This window comes from Melanaphis sacchari, unplaced genomic scaffold (assembly GCF_002803265.2).
Source record: "Melanaphis sacchari strain LSU unplaced genomic scaffold, SCAv2.0 Contig2_pilon_pilon, whole genome shotgun sequence".
Lineage (NCBI taxonomy): Eukaryota > Metazoa > Arthropoda > Insecta > Hemiptera > Aphididae > Melanaphis > Melanaphis sacchari.
This window is the reverse complement of record NW_020271173.1, coordinates 4,050,517-4,074,190: the sequence shown is the minus strand read 5'-3', so window position 1 is coordinate 4,074,190 and position 23,674 is coordinate 4,050,517. Positions and strand designations below refer to the sequence as shown.

Below are 23,674 nucleotides of genomic sequence, written 5' to 3'. Positions count from 1 at the left end.
CGTGTATGAACCTAAGTATTGTCACTCAATGATTAAAAAGTAAGTACACGATCAAAAATTATAAAATCCAGGGAAAAAAACTGCTAATCTTTTTATCATTAAGTCGCGATAATTAGATGTCCATGTACCTTTAAGTCACATAGAACAGCGCATACGATAAAATAGTATTTTATTTACGTGTATATTAAATTATTTAATATAGGTACCTACTTCACTTGATTTTATTAATATCAGTAGTTTACCATCGCTTTCTTTAAGACTTTTAACGACTAAGTTTATGATGATATTATAATAACGAAACACAGTATTACTAGTGATTAATATATTATTGTTGTAGCAAATAAATTAGTCGAGTCGGAGCTATTAAAAGTTTAAATTTAATTTATGAATGTTTTAATTAAGAAAAAGTTTTTAAGACAGTTTCAATGAATAATCATAGAAAGTTAGTTCTCTCGAGATAACCTGTCATAGTACCTACCTACTCAGCAGTGCGCGTGCCTCGAACTAGATACATATTTCTAAAATTAGTAAAATTAATACAAGTCTTAGTAATTTTATTTTTTATTGTTAATAAGAAGTAAATACTCTGTAACTAACATTTTTTTGTTTTTTTTTTTTTCATAATTATTGTTATGAGCAAGAGTAGTAATTGGCTGTTTAAAAGAAACCATCTAACCCCGTCACATGTTTGGTTGGTATTGGTATCGGTCTTAATATAATTTTATTTTTATAAATAGGTCTAAATCGTTTTCATAGACAAACTTCATTTTTTCTCAAATATGAATTAGATTCAATCTTTTGAAAATATAACCATAAACAATTTTAGAATACAATTATGGTAATGAAACGATTTTTATGTATAATAAATTAAAATTGTTAAGTACACTCATAGGTATAAATGTACTTTTTTTTTAATATTGTTTAATTTAATTATTTCAATACACGGAGTATTTTTACAAATTAATATTAACAATAACTCACAACTTTTGGATGATCATCTTAGATTTCTAGGAAGATGTCCTGTGGTAGTCGTGGTTTTAATCATGGTTAAGAGGTTTTAAACCATGACTATCAATTTTGTAGTGAAGTGCTCCTTCAGTTTTGTCCAGTGTGATATTTGGTAGTATTACTCATGTTAATAGATAGGGTAACCTCAAATCATTATGCAGTTGTTTATTTCTCATAAACCAAGAAGCCTTTAGTGCTATTCTTAAGAATTTCATTTGGAGTTTAAAATTTTTTAATTTTAGTCAGGGAGGCAGTTTCTCAGGTATAGGTTAGGACAGGTCTCATTATTGCTGTGTATAGTAGTAAAGAACATTTCATTTGTAAGGTAATTCAAACTTAATTATTCTTGAACTATTCAAACCATACCAGAATTCAGAAACAAATTCAGTTGTGATTTAGTAATTTATTCAAATGTATATCACACACATATTTATCTTGTACATTCTTCATACCCTTTACTAGTACCAGTGGCGGCTCGTGAGGTTCACGTTAAGTGGTGCACAAAAAATTTATGAGATATCTATGTTAGATGGTAAAAAAATTTATTTTGGTATAGGTACATACCACGAATAATACCAAAATAACGTACTTACTTATCTTATCTAAATTAAATTTTTTTAAGCATTTTACCCCATTAAAATGTGAACTAATGTGAGAAGTTTATTTTTCATGCATTTTGATTTTCAAATTTAAATGAGCCAAATCGTTTATACCTTTTTGTACCCAATTATTATCACCAGATTTTCGAGAAAAACTGTTATTTAATAAATATTCAATAGTAACCATGTTTGATTGTTTGATTGGTAGTTACAAACACAAAATTAAAACTACAGGTACCCACGAAAAATAATTAATAAAAGTATAAAATTAATAATATTAATATTCGTACAAAAAAACTATTAAACGCAAACCGTACACGACACGCTGTTTGACGAAACTAATGGCAAATAATAGCTAATCATAACAATATGATTTTAATCTGTTTTTATATTATGAACGTTGATGTTATCATAGACGTATTATAATAATAATATTAAGTCAATGGATATTATAGTAGTTATTAGTTGATTTGACAGCTGCACACTGGCAGCAGTTGATGGATACTGTACTATGATACATTGATGCGTTATCGTTTCGACGAATGACACGATATCGCGACAATAAAATAGGATCGGTGCACACATTAAATGTGCTCCAAATTGCCATGTATTACTAACCGGCGTGTTGAGGCATGTAGCTAATTTTTATACGGCCGCCCGGAGCACAAACAACTTGTGCTCCGCGATATTATTTAATCGTTTATAAATATATTTCTTAACATAAAAGCTGCAAAAACTTGTTTTCATTAATATTTTTTTTAATTACAGTCCATTTGTATAATCATCAATTATATTATGTTATTATGGCATATAATAATTTTTTATATAATTTTTTTGGGTGGTTCACGTGCTCCTGTGCACCATACCACGAGCCGCCACTGACTAGTACTTTTACATTATCATTTAGAGATACAATACATACATAAATAATAATAAAAAAAAATTAAATATATAAAAGTATCAAAGTTATTTTAAATTTTGTATTTTATATTTCAAAGATCTCAGTAAAAATAGATTGAAATAAGTTATTATTAGCAAGTAACAATCTGAGTAAACATTAGATTGATGATACATATACATTTTTCTTTGTATAAACCACAAAAAGCATAAATAATGATTTTATTTTACACACACACACTCATATATATATATATATATCTTTGTAATTAAATTAATTATTTCTTTAACAAAATTTGGAATTACATATCCATTTGATGAGAGTTATATGGAAGGGGACTAACTTTCTATTGGATGTTTACTCAAACTGTTTAAATTTAAATTGATTTTTATCTATCATTTCTTTAGGTTAAAGCGTATAATGTTTAGATAATTATTTTTTTTCATACTACAGAAATATCATTGCATAATAATAACACCATTATATTCTTTGTAGTATACGCTTTATTAATAATGCAGTTTACATTTTAAGAATGGTGAACAATTCATGTAGACGTACACTCACAGCAGCAGCAGCAGCAACAACAGCAACAGCATTCACCAGCAAGAGCAATTCGATAGAATTGAATACATCTGGAAAAAAATAATTGTTAAATAGATCAAATGCATTTCCACATTTTTTTAAATGTGAATTAATTCAAAAATACTTTATTTATAAACATATATATATATAACTCTATACAAAACTATTTTGTTTGAGTTTCAAAAGTAACTAAATATAATATATAAAATCAAACAATACCATTAAAGTTAATGACACTAAGGCTAAACTACTATAATAATTTTCCATTTTAAAACAGCAATATTCAGTGACCAATTGAATAGTCCCAACTCTTTTTTGAGTTTTAATAGATTATAAATTGAACAAAACATATTAAGTTTAAAAATATTATAATTAAACCTAAAATTTTTTTAGATTTCATTGCATTACTTTAATTTTCAAGTAAAAGTATTTAAAATTATCATTATAAAGATTAATATCAGTATCTATTTAAACTTAAAATTACTAAGTATAATATTGTTTATTATTAATTATTCTGAAATAAAAACTAATACTATGGGAATAATGCAAAAATTTGAATAGATAGATACATATATGTCATAATCTTTTAGGAAAAATGTACTTTTATAAATTATGTCTAATAGTTATTTAAATTTAACAAAGTAAATATCAAAAAGTAATAGTTCTTTTTTTTAAATAAAGGTGATCTATTTAGTTTGAAATTTAAACTATTTTAAATAAGTTATCATGGGAAAAATATAATCAATAAATATAATTAGCAACAAAATATGTATAAAGTACTTATTAAATATTTATATATACATAAAAATAAAAAAATAATAATTAATTTAATTTAATCCTATTATTTTAATAAAAAATTACTAATTAATTTAGCTTTAACGCAGTTAATGGAAAAAATAATCAAACTTATGATTTGTACATTTTCAGTAAAAAAAAACACAGTATTGATGAACTATAATATAACTAAATTAGGTATAAAATTGTACGTGGCTTCTGAACCACCGATAACATTTAATATAGCTAAAACGTGGCGAGTAATTTGTATGAATAGAAGAACACAACCACGTTAAACAAGATCGACCAACACAGACATTAAATATAACAGATTATAATAGATTACTTACATGATAATCCTACCGAAGCCTTCTGGCTTCTCTCTCGGACTCGAGCAGTGTGAGAATGTCACCCTCGCGCACGGGTCCTTTGACGTTCCTGATGATCTGACGATTTTGTTCGCCGATGAATTCTACTTTAACTTGAGTACATTGGCCCTGGGAACCAGTACGGCCCAAAACCTTCAACACGCGAGATAACACTACGGGCTTGTCCATGTTTTTTGTCCTAGAAGTGTTTTATACATTATTATTTCTTTTAAATAGCTATACATATTTTATTTAAAATTTAGTCGATTGACAGTCTGATTGAGACCAACGTACTGTCTTGTGCTAAGTTGCAGACACAAAAACTGATGCAGAGCTAAGCACTCAGAAACGTGGGTAAAAGCCAAAGGGTAAAAGTGAAGAAGAGCGTGGCCGTAATCGTAATCACAAAATGTTAGGCTATGCCGCTTTGTAGTTTGTATAAATACAGATTGTCCAACCCAACTAACTCTTTGGTCTTTTTTCCATGACAAAAATTATTATTGAGCATTTGAGCAATAAAGCTTGTCAAACGTTTATTAAATTATAATTAATAACAATAAATAAATTGAAACAAAACATATTACGTGAATTAACAATTTGTCAAGCTAAATTATTATTAATTAGATAAAATTTGTTTGGAAATAAAATTCCATTGGAACAAAGGTACACATTGATATTTGTATAATTGGAATAGTAAAGTTGATGTCAGAATAATTATTGTTCATTAATTGTGACATAAAAGGTAGTAAGAATAAAGTACCAGCTGTTTGTTTAAAAGTAAATCTAAACCGTAATTTTTAGTAACATCATTCCCATTATTTTGTCATTTATGTTAAATGAGAAAAACTATTACATCGATTGATAGACATGTTATAAGAAACGTTTGCACATCTGCATTTTGAATTAAAATTAACTTAGCATAATGATTGTGTAGGTATTCATTTTAGTTTCTTAAGTTAAACCAAATACCAATAGAAGTTAAAAAATTAACAGGCGCTTAACATCTATGATCAAATTACTAATATAAGTTTTCTATTCCAGTATATTCATGGAAGAATTTATATAAAGATTGCATTATACCAATTAAAACAATATTTTTCAAATAGTCAAACTCACATTAAGTCTTGATAAAAGAATAGTATTATACCATTATAACTTAGACATTAATATTTAAGTACTTACTAAAATTGAAATATTAGTAAATAAAAAATAAACATATATGTATTCTTTATTCAATAAATTATGACAATAAAAATTAAAAATAAACTACAAAATTACAAGACATTACATTTTTTACAGAACTCATTAAGCACAAGTATAAATAATAAAATTATGTAGTTTAATTAATTACACATCATGGTCTACTTTCAATCCAGAACAATAAACTGATAATATACTATTTGGCTCTTTATTAAAAAAATTGTTTAGATCTGAAACATTTCAATTCAATAAAATTAAAATCAATCATTTATTTAACAGTTATCATGAAATTTTAAATTTTAAATTTATAAGTACAATATAATTTACCTATCAAAACACTTATAATCTCTTGGGTTTTTTTAGGAAATAACTTATCTAGACTTTCAATTAATTCATCACAATTTTTTTCTGTCATGTATTTTTTAACAATACTAACAAAATTACTGTACATACTATTTTCTTTTAGTACAATTCGAACCTATATATAACAAAACATAAAATAAAAATAGCAAAATTATATAATCTATTAAATCTATTAAATTAACATTAGGTTTAAAAAGTTTTTAGCTAAAAATAAACACTTACTTTTGTCATAAAATTAATGGTTTTATTTTTTGAATCAATTACTGGTTTAGGATACTCAATTTTATTGGGAATTATTTTTAATTTACGCTTTTTAACTAAAGGTTTTAAATCAGATGTTACATCAACTTTTAAAGGCTGACTTTCTGAAATGGTGTTAATTATTGATTGCTCTTCAAAGATATCAACAAACTCTAAAATGCTACTAGAACTACTAGAACTGATCGATGTATTTTTTTTTTCATTTTTATCACAATAACTTTCATAAAGTTTTATAGTGTCATCTTCCAATGCTTTTCGTTTTACTGATTCTATTGATCTCAATACAGTAGCTTGAGCAGGCTCATCAAATGTAGCATTTGAAAATAAAACTGCAGAAGGCATCTAAAACAATAATTACAAAATTTTAACTATCCTTACATAGTTAACTATTATAATGTTAAAATATATAAATAATTACTGTTGCACCAGTGTTTTTAAAAAATTTCATGTTTTCTCTATAAGCTATTGAAAACTGATCATAAATTTTTATATGAGGTTGTAACCAAGCAGAGAGCTGCGATTTAACATTAAAACTAGCATAACGTTCATCACAAAATATAATAGAACCCCAATCACCAATATGTCTAATTACACGTCCCATTGCTTGATTTACAGCCTTTATAGCTTCTAATTTGTACCATTCTTGACCAGATAAACACTATAACAACAATAAAAATAAATATAAAAAATATTAAATAACACTAATTTTTAATTTTTACCTGTAAATTTTCTTTCCTCATTTCATCCAAATATTCTCTCTTCATTACTACCCGTGGATCTTGGTAAGGAGGATATGGTAGTCCTAATATAATTACAGCTCTAGCTTTCCAATCAGAAAAATCAAGACCTTCGGACACTTTTCCTCTATAAACTGCTAATAACATAGCACCCTTGTTTTCTTGAATAGCTTTATAATAATCTTCTATTACAATATTTAACACATCCTTATTTTTCGGTTCAACAAATAAAGACTAAAATAAAATTATAAAAGTTTAATTTAATACATTTTTTTAAATATATATTTATATTACTTTATTCTTAGTGATTGATGCCCATATATTACAACTCTGCCAATGATTAACACACTGATCTAAAAATGGATATGAAGGAAAAAAAACCAAAGTACCTCCAGGTATAATGCGTGAAAAATTGACTAGAGTTTGACCCAAACTTATAAGAAAATCAGTATTATTCCTAAAGAAAAATTTAAAGCAATAATATAATAAATCAAAATTAATTTACTTTAATTTTTTTTTTAGACAAATTAAACATATTGACTTAATACATACTAATAAACAATAACTTTAAATAATTTAGGTATATTTTATTTACCGGCTACTGTAGTTGCATATAAGTGGTTTATTGCTTGGCCCAGATTTTATGACTGATACACATACCTTAAATTAATAAATATATAAACAATGTACCAATACAATAATATTATGATTAATTAATAGTAACTAACTTGACTATTTTTAATGACATGAGCATTTTGTAATTGTACTTTTACTGGAATTCCAATTTCAGAAATGGTTGCAGCTAAAGGAGACAATGTACCACTTGTAAGTATTATACAATGAACATTACGATCCAATAAGTCCCTCATCCTAAGGAAATCCAACTTTTAATTATTCAGAAATTATGCATATTATTACTAAAAAAGTATACTTTTAACTAAGAGTTATATTCAGCTTATCATGAAAACATAATTAATTAATTTAATTAATTATATTATAACTCACGATTATATATATACAGCAAGTACAATTAATAAACTAATTACATAACTATTATTCTGAAAAAACTTTCCAAGTATTTGACATTATAAACATAAAGAGAATTACAGCACAATATTTTCATGTTTTCTTGTAAATCTAACATTAGATTTATAAAAATAATAGGAAAAAAATAAAATTATTACATTTTTCAAAATAAATATGAATTATTAATTATTTGTATTTTTTGCAAAGACCATAGTATAATGTTTTGGTAATAATTTGTGATGTAATATAATGCTATGATGGTCTTTCGAAACAACTTGAAAAAAAAAAAAGGAAGAAAATAAAAACTGTGTAATATCCTGATACAATTACTACTATTCATTTCACACAATATTTTAAAGACCCGATACTTAGCAATACTGAATAAACAAAAGAAAATGCATACCCAAATCCAGGACTAAAGCACCAAAAATTCAAAGTTTTGCCTTTTTTGAGTTCTTTTAATTTAACTGTATCATTCTTTGGCTTATATTTATTCTGCTCTAACTGTATGTATGTCTAAAAATATAATTTAAAACTTATTATAAAGAAATATTTGATATGTATTATAATTTATACATATCATACATGATTAAAAACTAATCAATTACAAAACAATGAATAATAAAAATAAATATAAACAATTTAGATAAAATCTACAATACTTCTTACTCTAAAATACTTGTCTGTATTTTTAGGGTCTCCGTTAGTTCCTAAACTTTGCAAAACACATTCTAAAAATTGCTGAAATTTATACAAGCATGCTTCTTTAGCTTGATGAGGAGCATTGCTATTAGATGATGACATATATAATGTAACAGAACTTAAAAAGCTAATAAATTTAGACATGTTTGAAGGTGTTATCTAAAAAAAATAAAAAGATTAGATTAGATTTTAGTTTTAAATCATAGTTAACTGTTACTTTTGTAAAAATATATATAGTGAATACTAACATCTGCGCCTTGAAGCAATTTAAATACATAAGATCCTTCCATCTTCTTATCATTTGTACTATTTGTAAGCTCAATACCATCAATAACTTTTTCTATTTCTAAAAATAATGCTTTTAACACACATATATCATCATCAGAAAATTCTCTGGGTTTTAACTGTGTTGATTCGGCAGAAAATTCTGTATTTTTTTCATCATACAATTGTTTCATAATCTAAATGGATTATAAAAGCTAAATTATATTATAAGGTAGTTTTTAATTATCAGCTATGATAATTTAACTTATTAGTCAATCAACAATTACAAAGTAAGAATGTATCTTACATCAGTCACAGCGTCAATGCAAAGAGCAACATCAGTGCTGCTTATATCTACGGAACAAGATTCTTCACACATCTTTTCAACATTATGTCCCTCGTCAAGAATGATAACATCATCCTATTATAATGACTATTATTAATTATGGTTAATTCTATAATATAATATTAATAATTTTTAATAAAAGGAATAGAAGTAATGAATACCTACACTAAATTGAATGTCTTGAGCTTTTCTTGTTCTTGGATCAATAATGTAATTATATGGAGTGAATAGTATATCAACATCTTTTTGTAATTCTCTAGACCCATAATATGGACAACAGTTAAATTTTTTCCCTTTATTTACCAAATCTTCTATATCAGCAATTCCATTTTCTACAAATGCTTCTTGAGATTTAAGCTCAACATTATTATAAAATTGGCATGTGCGAGTGCTAACTTTAGCACGGCATAATGCAATTTTAACAGAAGAAGTTGCTTCTTTCATAACTTCTGGATGAATACATAACTGGTCTCTTGAACCAATTATACCAACTTTCATGTGTTTATAACTAGTCCGACGCAGTTCTTTCATCACTTGATTTAACTGAGTATGAGTCCGTGAGCCATAAATAATACGAGGTGGTCGAATCACTCCACCTAACAATGATTAATGAACAATAATGATTATTTTAACTTAAAAAACTAAATTAGTTTCTCTTCTACATATTAAGTGTTGAGTGTACCTAGTGATTGATTGAGTAGAAAACTATGATAGATACATTAAATTCAAATACAATAGTAATTGAAAAACCATTGCATTAAAAAAAAACGATTCAGAATAGATGAAGTGGAGTCTATTTCTAAAAATATTTTCAATTTTAATATATATATAAAATTATAAATTATAATATATATATTTCAATTATAATTAATTTAAATTACCAACTTGGGTACTATTACTTATAAGTAGAGCATAGATTTATGTGCATTTAAAAAAATAAAAATATGCCATACAATATAATACAGTAAAAATTATTAAAATATGCAATAAAAAAAAATTTTTCTTTGGTGAAACTTTGTATTTGTTAATAAATGCTTGTACTTCAAAAATAATCATTCAACATCTATCTACTTAGGTTATTAGTGCATATTTAAAAGAGTTTAAAACCACTGGGTGTTGATATATTTTATCTAGTTAAATCTCTTCTCCTAATAATACTTTATTAATTTTATGTAATACTTTTAGGGTTTTGTTTTTGGATAAAATATAAATTAATTTTGTTTTTAATGTTACTCCTTTAGGTTTAGGACTAATGTTTATTTTTTCTTCTAACTCATTTATTGAAAAAAACTTTAAAATAAAAGCATATTTTAGTTCTTAGAGAATTTAAGATAGCTAAGACTTTATTGTTACTTCAGCATCTACTGACTAAAATTTTTTTATAACAATACATTTATTGAAATTTGCAATGAATATGCGTTTACGGTTAAATATGCAAAATAAAAATTTAGCAGTAATTTCAATAAGTAATATTCGTCAAGATCATTTCAAACATTTTAAAAAAGTGAAGAAAAAACATACAAATACATGTTCTCCTTTAAAGTAACATGGTAAGTTTAACTTATTTTTGCCAAAATAATCACATAATATACACCCATATATTATATTAATTACTACTAATTTTAATTTCTTCTTTTTTTCTAGTTTATTCATATTATTTAAGGTGTTGGGAGATTTTTTGTATTAAAAAAACTAATTTAATCTAATTTGCTTTAAAAATCATCTACAAATGAGGATTGCAGCATATTACTCCTACAGGACCAATAATATTTATTGCACCACTCAGAACCTACAATATCAAAACTGAAACAAAAATATTTGAAAGCTTACTCCAAGCACTACTTGGATTCTTGTCAACACCGGCAGCTGTATTCACCGACATAGATATATTACTCTCTGTAGGACACATTCTATTGGCTTGAATCGCCGCTTTTTTAGCTAACAGCCAGGCCAATGATGAACACAATAATGACAGCGTTTTCCCAGTCCCAGTGGGTGACTCCAGAACACCATTATGTCCCTGAAAATACAAAACTCAGTGTACACATATTGACTACATAAACTAAACTATCTAATTATGATGCACGGCTTACGTTTTGCAAACAATCCAAAACCTTTTCGATGTATTGTTTTTGAACGTCGTACGGTTCATAGGGAAAGTCTACCAGCACACCTTTGCATTCAAATGACGTCATTTTCTACTCGTACCGAATAAAATATATACTTAGTAAAAACTTAAATACATTATATGTATATGAAAAATAGACAGTGGTGGGACAAACCTTAAACGGTTATGGATGAAAAATTCAATTTACTTAGTGCAAAATTCTGGCACTCGATAATAGACAGTCATCAAATACCCCGAAATGAGTAAACGTGAAGTAGTAAAGTAAATGATTTAAACGTTATCAACTATGATTGAATTATTCAAAAACCATTATTGCTCTTTTTGTGCTATAAAAGCGCGGGATTTTTATCGATAATACTGATTTCTTTGTTATCTATTAATATATTTATATTATTATCATGATACGATTGATATGGGATAAAACTGTAAAAATAAAATAGTTAAAAATGTTAAAATTTTCGGGCATTCGGCAGTAATCCGTATAAACGAGTCTCAAAAAAAAAAAAAAAAAAAAATGTCGAGAATAAAAATACAAATTACTTGGAACTTATCTCGGAGAAACCATTATTAAAATGGCGTAAAAACAAAAATTTAAATATTTTATCGATAATAAAAAATTAACTTAATTTATGGATAGTAAAAAAGTTAACAAAATACAGTTTACACTTTGTATTTTAGTTAAAAAAAAATCGGGATCAAAAAAATAATAGATAAAAATTTTAAAAATCTCATATTGATACAAACATTTATCTCTACGACTTATAAAAATTTATTTTTAGATGGTTACCTACCTTAACTATTTATAGATACGATTATTACACTAAACTTATACAGATCGTGTTTTTAGACAAATTTAATCAATCGTCTTTGATGTAAAACATGCATGTACATTTAACCAATTGATTAAATTTTTTTTTTTTACTCCTTTGTATTGCCGACTTACTGCCCACATCGTTAAAAGCTAAATTTTTGCAACTGCTGCCCAGCGGTGTAGTAACATTTCACGTTTAATTTTTATTAGGCATAGAACTTATAATATTAATCATTTCCAATTTTACGTTTTTACAAATTATTTGCAGAAGCCAGAGAGATTATTTATGTTAATATTTTTGGTTTTACTTTTACGGATTGTTTGTTAAGATTTTCGGATAAAGGATAAATATTTTCCGGGACTGTGTATCTGATTTCCAAAATAAACGCCGCGGGTTGTTAGTTAATCCGTGTAGTGATCAATGGACAATAACATAATGAATATCGATTTATTGACCATATCAGATTAATAGTCTTCGTAAGTGTTTAGATTTTAACCAATTCAGTTTTTAGTCGACTAGGTAAACATCAAATTTACTACCTATTTTATAAGTTACAGATCTGGGTGCTATCTTTTATAACCATGTAGGCCATATTTTTTTTTCAACTTTTAATCGAGGGTTACATTAAAACACAATAATCAGATACATTAATACATTATACGTATATAGATAAATAAAGTTACTTTTATTTATCTGTGATTACGTATTTGATTGTATTTTACCAATTCCATAGATATTTACAATGAAAAAATGATATAAACATAGATCTTATACCAGAGTATAAGGTCTATGGATATAAATTATAAACACGAAATGTGATAACATCATATGAATTTGTCATCAACAGAATCAAAAATATAATTGCACAGGTACTTCAAATTCCGAAGTACAAGACTATGATCTTAAATACTTTAAGAAATATCTGCTGGGCTGTACTTGTACACTATGGGTATAGTGAAAAATAAGTAAAACCAAGGGTTGCTAACATTCAATATATTATATACATCATTTAAATAGTTAATTGTCAAATTTAAAACTTAAAATAGCCTAATGCAATTATCATGGGTTAATGTTCATAAAAATATAATTTAATAGTTCATATTTTTGAATTTGTTGATATGTTTAGGGAATATGGATATGTGACATTGGTTCAACATACTATCAATCTAGGAAACCATATTTTTATTTCAAATACTAGTAGTTAACTATAATGACATATTTTTTTTTTTTTTTTTTAAGTTATATAACTCTTAAAACTATTAAAAATATAATATTAATTGATATTACTCAATCATTTTAACAAATACAAGTTGTACTATTATTTTATTAATATTCATTCACAAAAATTATAATACGGCCAGTCCTTTGGGTGCTAAAAACTAAACGTCTGATTGTACAAATATTTTGTTTAAAATTACATAACATTTAACGCACTATGTTTCGTATTAAAATATTTATGTATAATTTTGTTTTCATTTTCAACTCATGCTCTAAAAATTAACATCATCCTCTAAAGTACTGGATGGACTAGTGTGTTACATGAAAATGTTATTTACATCATTAGTGTTCCAATTATGTATTAGACATTAGTATATCATAGCATATTATATATATATATATAAAAAAAAACTTATATAAATACAAAAATGACTTGGGATTTATATAGGGCATTTATATTAATTTTTATCTACAAGAGACAATTATAAAAAGAAAAAAAAAATGTTAAGTAAAATATATTATGACACAAACAATTTAAAATATTATCCCAGTGCTATTATGTACACAATTATTATTATTATTATTATTATTATTATTATTAATATTAATTTATTGCCAAAAAACAAATGATGTGTGAGAACCAAAGTAAAATAAAATATAAATAAAACAATGCTCAAGAAAATACTAGTGCTTGGATTTGGGACTTAATGTTGGGGAGTTATTTGGGTTGTTTGATTCTGCAGCTGAAGGTTTAGAACATTGAACTTGTAATTCTTTCCAAGTACGGCCTTCTCCTAGAAAACAAACTATTACAACTGTCATATTGTCACACCCAAGACCTCCCATTTGACCATTGGGTGCTAGACATCTAGTCATTAAATCTTCACATATATCCTCAGGCTCCATGCCATTGCTGACGCGAAAACGCACAAACTCTACAACTTCCTAAAAAAAAAAAAATGTACAAAGTATTATAAAAACATCAAAAGTGATAAAGTATATTAAACTAAATAATGTATACTGCTATAAATATTATAATCCATAAAATGTTTAATAATATAATTTTAAATACAAAGTATATTTTTAATGTTCATAAATGAAATGAACAAATATCTGAACTGAGAATTGAATCAGTAAGATACAAAAAAAGTAGTTAACGTTCTGTTGTACAATAGGTGTCAAGTAGGTCACTATTATGGGTGTGTCAAATTAAAATTTAATTATATATTAATATACACAAAAAACGATTTTGATATGATACGGTATCTCAGTCTACATCACTAAGCGTATTTCATAATATATTTTTTTGATATAGATATTAAAATCATTTATTTTACTTTTAGTATTGTGGTAGGTTGGTATAATTTTTTATTGAATAATGAAGTATTTAATTATTATGATAATATACATTTATATATTATAACAATTTATATAACTCAAAATTTAGTTTTATCTTACTGTAAATAAAACATCAAAAATAGACTTAAAGTGTAAATATTAAATAGTTAACATCTCAAAATAAATCAAAATATCATTGCATATAGTATAAATTCATAATTAAAATAAGGTATGTAAAAGTTATATATTCTTCCGTTCCATTTACACAAATAATGTTTTTAAATTAGAACAAAAAAATTTTACATCATTCATCTTCAAATAGTTAATATCATCTAAATTAAAATTAAAATTCTATAAAGTATATTTTTTTAGATTTTATGATTTTAAGAGACTTACTACTTATGATAATTCTAGCATTACATTTTTAAAACATAGACATAGAGTTCTTATGAATTTCTTTCTAACTTCAAATGAATATAAAAAGTACTTGTGCATTTATATTTTTAATATTTTTATATAGGTGTAAGGAAATTCTAGTGAGATCTTGCATTAAATTTTTAAGAATTTTTACTCAGCAATTATTTTTTATTGAAAAAAAAAATTTACTTTGTACTTGTATAAAAAAAAAAACACATTGTGAAGTCAATACATTAATCATTCCATTCAGAATTTAAAATATATTATTTAATAATATTATATATATTAAACATACCACATTATTACAGGTTATTTAAAATAAGTCTTACTTCATTAGTCATTACATCCCAAATGCCATCACACGCTAAGACAATGAATTCTAAGTCCTTTGTAATTGATTTTACTTCGATATCAGGCCAGGCTAAAAATTTAAAAACATTCAATTTATGATGTATATAAAATATTTTATTTCATTACATTAATTGAAGTTTTAATATTCATATTTTTTGATAAAATATTAAATCAATTGTTTAAAAAAAAAATATAGTCTGACAAGAAATTATATTTATTTTATTTTGAAATAATTATACTGATATCCCACAATTTTAGAATTAAGTCATATAATCTTGAGTACTCTATAATAAAGTTCAGAATTAAAATTAATAAAACTAAATTTACACACATAGGAAAAATAAGCTTAATGTATAGTGTGTTAATCAAAAATCCATCATTACGATGCAATTTTTCAATTGAGAATACACCGCATTAGCATCATTATCAGTGGTAACCCTATCACAAAATTATTAATTTTTTTCTGATTAGTCAGCGGTGGCTGAAACTGCTGAGAGTGAGAGGATATGCATGAGTTTCAACTGGTTTTCGTTCATTACCGGGGGGTGCATTCTCATTATCAAGTCATGAAAAATAGTATAGAATACTGACAATAATAGGAACTCATCAATGATATCTATTAATAAATAAGTTATGTACAAGAATTTGGAAAAATATTTTAACCTTTTGATTTAATAATATTAATACTGGCAATTAAAAAACTGCTGATGAATATTTTTACTCTGCACACTTTATCAAGGTTTAACAGAATTATATATAATAAAAAAACATAGTAAATAACTCACCAATAACAATTTGTTCATCTAATTTCTTTTGGTCATTTTTTTTGAATATATAATCACCTAAAGCTCTGGATAAAGCTAAGTTGCCATTAACCCTGTTAAACATGACCCAACCACCAGCTGCTTCAATCCTTTTCGTTTCTAACTCATTATTTGGTTTGTGATCATATGATAATGGTTCAACTACACCACTTACTGATGCAATAGCTCTTGAATCTCCAACATTTGCCTAGATGTAAAGAATAATGTAAATAAGAAAACATCATGAACTAAAATCTACACACATCACTTTCACTTTCAAACCTAAGGACTGTCCTGAAGTTGCCTTAACAATTCAGTAATCCCCCACACTCAAGGGAAGCTAAATACCTAAACCTGCTACTTGACAGGAGACTCATCTGGGGTCCTCATCTCAAAAGTAAAAAGGAAACAACACAACTCTCGCTTACGCATTATCAGATTCCTCTTCAAATTTAATATGGACTTGTCATACCATTTACTTATATACAAATGTCTTCTCCAACCAATATGGTCATACGGAATTGCCCTTGAAAGTACTAATGTTAGAAAAATTCAAGCGTACCAATCCATTAGCCTACTCATGGTCACCAAAGTCCCTTGATTTGTTACAAACGCCACTTTACATGAAGACCTCAAAATTTCATCCATCAATCAGACAGCAGCCATTTACTATCAAAGACTCCACTCCAAAATGTAAGGCCACCCAAACCACTTCATAACTCAACTATAGTCAAAATCTCTTCTAGGCAACCTTGCTCAGTATCTAAATCAAAAATGGTCCAGAGACCTTCTCAATAATCAAACATCAACTTAAGACTCATGTAAAGGTAACTCTATTGTGAGCCTCCCTTTTCACCGCCCCATCATTGTCATCTCTCCCTCAAATTTACTCATTGTACATATAGTATAGATTAAAAATATTCAATAAACGTTACATTAAAAAAAAAAAAAAAAAAAAAAAGAAAACATCAAATAAATAAATAAATTCAATATTTTTCCTTACACAATACATTTTTTTATCTTTAACTAAAACAACTACAGCAGTTGATCCAGCAAGCTCATCTTTTAACATTTCATCTTCAGCCATAGCAGTGTCCATGTCCATAAAACCCTAAAAAGATAATTCAAGATACTATAAATGCTATTTTAGAACATTTAATAGCACAGCATTACCAATTGTAAGGCATCACTAATTTTATTTTCTTCATATTCTGGCCTCTTAGTTATAAATTTATGTAAATGCTTGCCAGCATATTGTGCTATTCTTGCTCCTAAATAAAATATTGCGATAAGAATAGAATAATTAAAATTTCAAAGGACATAATTTGTGTTATAACATAGTTTAGTAATTTTATAGATAAAATTATATCCTTAAAAACATTTTTTTGTTAGAACAAACTTATTTTAGAAAGACAATAAATAAAATTTTAAGCTGTTGGATTATTAAAAATTTTAATAAAAATAAAAAATAGCATTATAAAAATTTCATTAAATTGCAATTAATATTACTTTTTTTTAAGCAATATATTAAATTCCAATAGCTACAAATTCAAAAGTACAACATGTAAAGAAATAATTTTAATATTTAATTAAAAATGAGTAAATATATTTATGGTAATTAAAATTTGTTTTACTCAAATCAAGTAAACATAAATAGCATAATAATTAATTGTAAAACTAATAAAAATAAAGTAAATAATAGGTAGTACAGATTTAGGTACAAAAAATATATAATAAGAAAGAACTATTTACAGGTCTGCAGGAAAAAGACCTACAACAATACTATGTAAAAATAAGAATCAATCATTAGAAAAAAGTTACTTGGACATATTCACTTTTCTTAAGAAATTTCCATAGAACTACCTATGAGGTTTAGTAGGCTATTAAACAAATAACGTAAATGAATAGTGGAATAATTAGTTTGCAAAACTATGTAGACATAGCTATCTAATTCATTTCTATTTAATTAAAACAATGAAAATATCTATTGATAAAATTAAATTTATTTTAGATCTTGTAGATTTAGTAAAAAAAAGCAAATACAAACTTGTATTTTAAAAAATATAGGTACATAATATATTAAAGATATAACAGGGAAAATTAGTATTAACTAAATTTTCTAACATTTATTAGATATAGGCAATGTTTTTCTTTTTAATTTTATAAACTATTAACTGTGTTCTGTAGGTATTTTTTTTTTTACAATTATCATTTAAGATATGAATGTTTCCAATTTTTATAAGCTATATTCTATTATTATTTTTATAATGGATTATTAAGTACTATGATCAAATACTATACCTATATATTAACTATTGACTTTTTTTTCCTAGATTCATTATAATGTGCATCAATGTTTTTTTTTAAATAAAAACTGGTGCAAATGTTTTTTTATGACATATGACTGTTAAATTTGTAGTTTCTATTCTCTTAAAATAATTATTACCACCATGACCATCATAAACTCCAAAAAATGCAGCACTTGGATCATCCGGAAGTGCCAATATATGAGTGTGGGAATCTTCCATGTTGATTCTCCATCCTTGCATAGAGCTGGAACCAACTTTTAAATATTGATTCTGACAACTTTCCGTATGTTTTGTAGTCACCGGTTCTGATAATGTCTGACCCATAGTAGTGCTCTGATTAACTGTAAAACAATTAAGTGCATAAACTTGCATAGTAGTATCACTTTGGAATTAGATAAATGACAACTGACATTGTCACTCAGCAACATATATAAATATATATATATATGGTGGTGACTGATGACAATCGTTGAGCAGTAGAACAACGGTTTGGCGATTCATTTATTTTTGACTTTCCCACTACTTCACCCAAGGCATCAGAAATTGAACTAAATGTTTTCGTGAACATTACTACAACCAGTCTAAAAATGACCTACTTACATTTTTTTAAATTTACGATTCAACAAAAACGACAAACTGTGTGTCTAGTCTTCCATCTCATGGCGCATATCATCGGGATTGAATATAATTTGTTTAATGATGGTTGTTCGATTTAGTTTCCTATCGGACTCTGATAAAACCTGCGATGGACCGTGGACAGAAACGGCGACGATGATGATATGATGGGATGACGGATGACGCGAAGACGATATTACTGAAATGTACTAATGACGGTGATGTGCGAGTGCGACGATATCGGATATTGTTTCAGCGAAATTACAGTGTAATTTTTCGCTTTTTATTTTTATTTTTATTTTATTTTATTTACTCGTTCAGTCATTCAGATAATACAATACAAGAAAATGTATGAATAGAAGTTGGGAACGCGGTTACGCGGTATACGGTAATGCTTCAAATAGCGTACTTTTTTGAGAAAAACAAAATATGACTTCATTCATTAAGTTTACTAGCTTGTTCATCCCCTCGATTCATGCAGAATAAATTCTTCGGAATTCGAATCAATCGATCGACACGGAATCGAACGCAAGATATCAATACAATAATATAATAATATCACTTTCACACTCATAAACGATGTAGAATGTTTAATGAGGAATATGATAATTATAGTTTATAGCCTTCGGGAGGAACACCGCGCCAACCCATTTTGATAACAATAATCGTTGTCAATTATTATTATAGTGTCCAACTCCTCTATCAGATTTCCTATCGAGTTTCGACCGTCACCGCCTAGTTGAGGTTAGGAAACGGTTTCGTTTTGTGATCAAAATACAACACACAACATATCGTACCACCACCGACGTCGTACACGGTCCACTGTCCGACTATCCGTCGTCCGTGTACTTGCCACAACGACCACTCAAAGTATTTAATAAAACCGTGTTAACTGTTACAGCCCTACACACGATGGCAGGTCCTCCGACGTTTATCGAGCTGACGCGCGAAGAACAGGTAAGCGAAACGACAACCGATAATTTTAGATCTGCTTCTACAGTATTGAAAAAAAAAAATTGAAAACGAATAAAACTACTTCCACATACACACTGGCCAATCTTTCTACAGTTAGGTTTGGAACTCTCAGATTCAAATATTGCTTACCCGCAATTGGAGTCAAATTTCTTTAAAATTTTTAGTTTGGGTTTAATAAATACATGACTGACCGAATAGAAACTACCTACAACAGTCAAAATTTATTTAAAAGTATAATTATTGCTTTAATAAATCAGCACAATACCATATTCACTGTAATATTTTATGTATATTACTTTCAATGTTTGATTTTTTTATGGATAGACATTTTCTTATAGTTCTTATCACCATTTTTATAAAGTACCAGCACTTCTCCATTCGTTGTGAGATATTCCCAAAAAAAGCATGATTTATTTAAACAAATTTTGGAAAATTTAAAATGTTTTTTTAATGTTATCAATGGTTAGCCTTAGCAACAATCAATTCTTAATTTTAATATATCATCTTTATGCAGTTGTTTTTAAGCTAGATCCAAGAATTAATATCTATCCATAAATTTAAGGAACTGCAAGTATCAAATATTGCAGTGACTTATATTTTTATAAGTTGCCTGATAAATATATACATACATGTAGGTTAGTATAGTATAATAATCTAAATTAACAACTACCTTATTAAACTAAAAAAAGAAATTCAATTGTTGATCAGAAATTAACTTTAAGTAATAATATTTGTTAGTTTTATACTTTTAAAAGCCAAACTATTTTTATAAGAGGTCCATCTTTAAGAGAGGCTCTCACTCTAACCCCTTGGTCCAAAGCATATCAGTTAATAAAATTCTTGGTAATCCTCTAATGACCTATGAATGTAAAATTGTGACTTGCTGAACTATTTTATAACATCTGTTGTCATATTTTGTACATTGTACAATGAATATTTTCACTCGGCTCATATTTGTATCGTATCCTTAAATACAAATTGTGTTAAGTGTACATATACAAAAAAATTGTTTATCTTTATGTAGTTTATGAGATTTTATATTTCTATTTGTTTCTGATTAAGACTATATTATATAAGCATACTGATATTAATTTTGATTTTGCATTAATTAATATCAGTTAAAATAAAAATATTGATAATCATTAAATAATATACTATTTTGTTCACAGGCTTTAGAATTAAGGTCATATCTGCGCAGCATTGGCGCTACTTTACAAGAGAAGGCAACAGATAACATTGAAGAAGATATGAAAGAAATCATATCTAAATGTGATGCTTGTTTAAAAACAGACTTATCAGATGCTGATATTGAAAGCTTTTTATGTTCTATTGTCTCAGTAATTATTGGAATTGGTGCTGTAGATGTAGAAAGCAATCTTGTTACTGCATTTAGTCAGAAACTTTCTAAGCATGAAGAAGAACGTTTTAGCAACACCATACTTAAGACGTAAGTGAAATTACGTAATCAATTTAAATAGATCTTCTTTAATTTATTTTATATATTTTGTTTCAGTTTATGGCTATTGCACGGTACAGTTGATCCAAAATTACCAGCTCGTTTTCAGTTGTATTCTGACATAATTGATGTAGCTAAACGAAACAAGCAGCTTTTATTGGTGTACACTGGGATAGATAGTTTAAACAAATCGCTCCTTTCGATCAGTCATTCCAAAAAACAAAAGCAGTCTCTCCTAAGACAGTTGCACAGTGCACTTATTGAAAATGGACACAGGTTAAATTTCCCTATTAGATATTTGTTTAAATATTTTTCATTAATTTTAAAATCAAATTAATATTTACTTCTTTTTTTTAGTGAATTGGCTGCAGAAGTTATGATTGAACTTCTCCGCAATTACACAGCTGATGATGGTAAACAGGCTAAAGATGATGCGAAGAGATGTATTATTTCTGCTATTGCGGACCCTAAGACGTTCTTGTTTGAACCATTATTGAGTTTGACGCCTGTTATATCTCTACAAAATTCACCTTTGCATGAACTCTTGGTTATATTTGTCTCCGGAAATCTTACCAACTATTTAGATTTCTACAAAGGTCACAAAGATTTAATCAAATCTTTAGGTACTACATTATTATATTTAATATTATCTTACTTTAGAAACTGTGAAATTTCTAAATGTATGTTATTAGGAAGGGTTTCAATTCTTTAATCCTCCCCAGATATGCTCTTGCATTTTAGTATATAAATTAAAAACTTAAAATTAGATGATCATCAGTTATCACTATTAATTTTAATTATTCCATGTTATTACTATATAGCAGCGTATTTCTAAATAAGATAAAAAAAATTTTGCTAGCTTTATTTAGTAAATTATTTTCAAATAATATATCATGATCTATGATTTCTTAAATGTAAATCATATACCAACTACATTCCATACTTAATTTTCTCAATTCATATCATATCTTTCTAAATAAATATGTATTTTATTGTTCTGGGAAATATATGACTATAAGTAGGTACAAATCATCAGTTTTTAAATATTAAATTTATTCATGCTTCAAAAATGTTTTATATTTACTATTTAATTTTGAAACTCTTAATAATTATTTTTAAATTTTATATCGTATAGAAAATATTGTAGACTAATTATCTATGTTGATAAATTATTACAGTGGCAGATTGTCCAAATACTATGTTAATTAGCGGGGAACAATAATTTTTTTATTAATAGTAAAATAATAATATACCATGTAATAATCCATTGATAAGATTTTATTTTTCTGTACAAATTATATTATTTTACCAATTATGCTTTATACACATATTTACTACAAAAGTGTAATATATATTTGTTATTTAATAATGTTTTTTCAATATTTAAAAGGTTTGTCCATCACAAACATATATCTTTAGGGTTTTAGGTTTAAATACATAATATGGTGTATCATTTGTTTTTCAGCATTAGATCATCAAGCAAATATACACAAGATGAAACTACTGACAGTCATGAGTTTGGCTGAGGACTCAAGCATCATAACATTTGAAACGATACAACAACAAGTGCAAATAAGCGCTGAACAAGTGGAACCATTTTTACTCGAACGTAATATAATCTAAATTCAATTTCATTATAAACTTATATTTTAGGTGTTTTTTACTTTATTTTGTAGTTTTTGGTACAAAATTTGTACGTGGCCGTATGGACCAAGCAGCAAAAAAAGTGAACATTTCAAGCACAATGTACAGGACATTCAGCAAACAACGCTGGCAAATGTTGAGAAACTCGTTCTTCAGTTGGCGATCATGTCTTAGTGTTATCGAAGAAGGAATGAAAACTGTCGTGTCAAATTCTCAAACATCAATTTAAAAATATATATGTGTAAGCTAATGTCAATTAAATCGACATATTTATTAAAACATTTTTGGAATAAAGAAAGTTTACTTAGTAAAAACCATTAAAAATATTTGTGTTTCAGTCACAATATAATACACATAGCAATATAATTATAGTGATAAAAATGTCCATTATGAGTTATACACCAATGATATGAAGTGATATAATTTTATCACAAAAATAAAATTTTAAACTTAGATAATTAAATATTTGAAAAGATTATC

The 23,674-nt window shown here is 26.5% G+C and overlaps 4 protein-coding genes across 5 annotated transcripts; 1 reads left to right on the top strand and 3 right to left on the bottom strand.

The window, feature by feature from the left end:
• Positions 1–2,988: 2,988 nt before the first annotated feature.
• Positions 2,989–4,614, bottom strand: LOC112595907 (40S ribosomal protein S28). 2 transcript variants are annotated; one of them, XM_025341297.1, is made up of 3 exons: positions 4,528–4,614; positions 4,212–4,428; positions 2,989–3,137 (listed from the first exon to the last, which is right to left on the bottom strand). In XM_025341297.1, exon 2 carries the CDS (start codon positions 4,416–4,418, stop codon positions 4,221–4,223), a length of 198 nt encoding a protein of 65 aa, XP_025197082.1. In that variant the 5' UTR covers positions 4,419–4,428; positions 4,528–4,614; the 3' UTR covers positions 2,989–3,137; positions 4,212–4,220. The 2 variants fall into 2 exon arrangements, with proteins under 2 accessions (XP_025197082.1, XP_025197083.1); XM_025341298.1 differs by having other exon boundaries at positions 4,212–4,424; positions 4,524–4,595.
• Positions 4,615–5,514: 900 nt separating this feature from the next.
• On the bottom strand, positions 5,515–11,582 carry LOC112595806 (regulator of telomere elongation helicase 1 homolog). The gene is made up of 16 exons (XM_025341156.1): positions 11,411–11,582; positions 11,222–11,326; positions 10,959–11,148; positions 9,294–9,724; positions 9,090–9,203; positions 8,767–8,979; positions 8,486–8,677; positions 8,220–8,332; positions 7,519–7,660; positions 7,386–7,450; positions 7,085–7,247; positions 6,773–7,024; positions 6,472–6,711; positions 6,015–6,395; positions 5,757–5,907; positions 5,515–5,659 (listed from the first exon to the last, which is right to left on the bottom strand). Exons 2-16 carry the CDS (start codon positions 11,321–11,323, stop codon positions 5,577–5,579), a joined length of 2,832 nt encoding a protein of 943 aa, XP_025196941.1. The 5' UTR covers positions 11,324–11,326; positions 11,411–11,582; the 3' UTR covers positions 5,515–5,576.
• Positions 11,583–13,826: 2,244 nt separating this feature from the next.
• Positions 13,827–19,725, bottom strand: LOC112596083 (probable protein phosphatase 2C T23F11.1). Its single transcript, XM_025341567.1, has 7 exons — positions 19,105–19,725; positions 18,642–18,845; positions 17,369–17,466; positions 17,199–17,306; positions 16,178–16,403; positions 15,371–15,462; positions 13,827–14,231 (listed from the first exon to the last, which is right to left on the bottom strand). Exons 2-7 carry the CDS (start codon positions 18,826–18,828, stop codon positions 13,971–13,973), a joined length of 972 nt encoding a protein of 323 aa, XP_025197352.1. The 5' UTR covers positions 18,829–18,845; positions 19,105–19,725; the 3' UTR covers positions 13,827–13,970.
• Positions 19,726–19,832: 107 nt separating this feature from the next.
• On the top strand, positions 19,833–23,518 carry LOC112596082 (eukaryotic translation initiation factor 3 subunit M-like). The gene is made up of 6 exons (XM_025341566.1): positions 19,833–20,076; positions 21,264–21,541; positions 21,608–21,826; positions 21,908–22,173; positions 23,016–23,159; positions 23,227–23,518. Exons 1-6 carry the CDS (start codon positions 20,032–20,034, stop codon positions 23,421–23,423), a joined length of 1,149 nt encoding a protein of 382 aa, XP_025197351.1. The 5' UTR covers positions 19,833–20,031; the 3' UTR covers positions 23,424–23,518.
• The last annotated feature ends 156 nt before the right edge of the window (positions 23,519–23,674 follow it).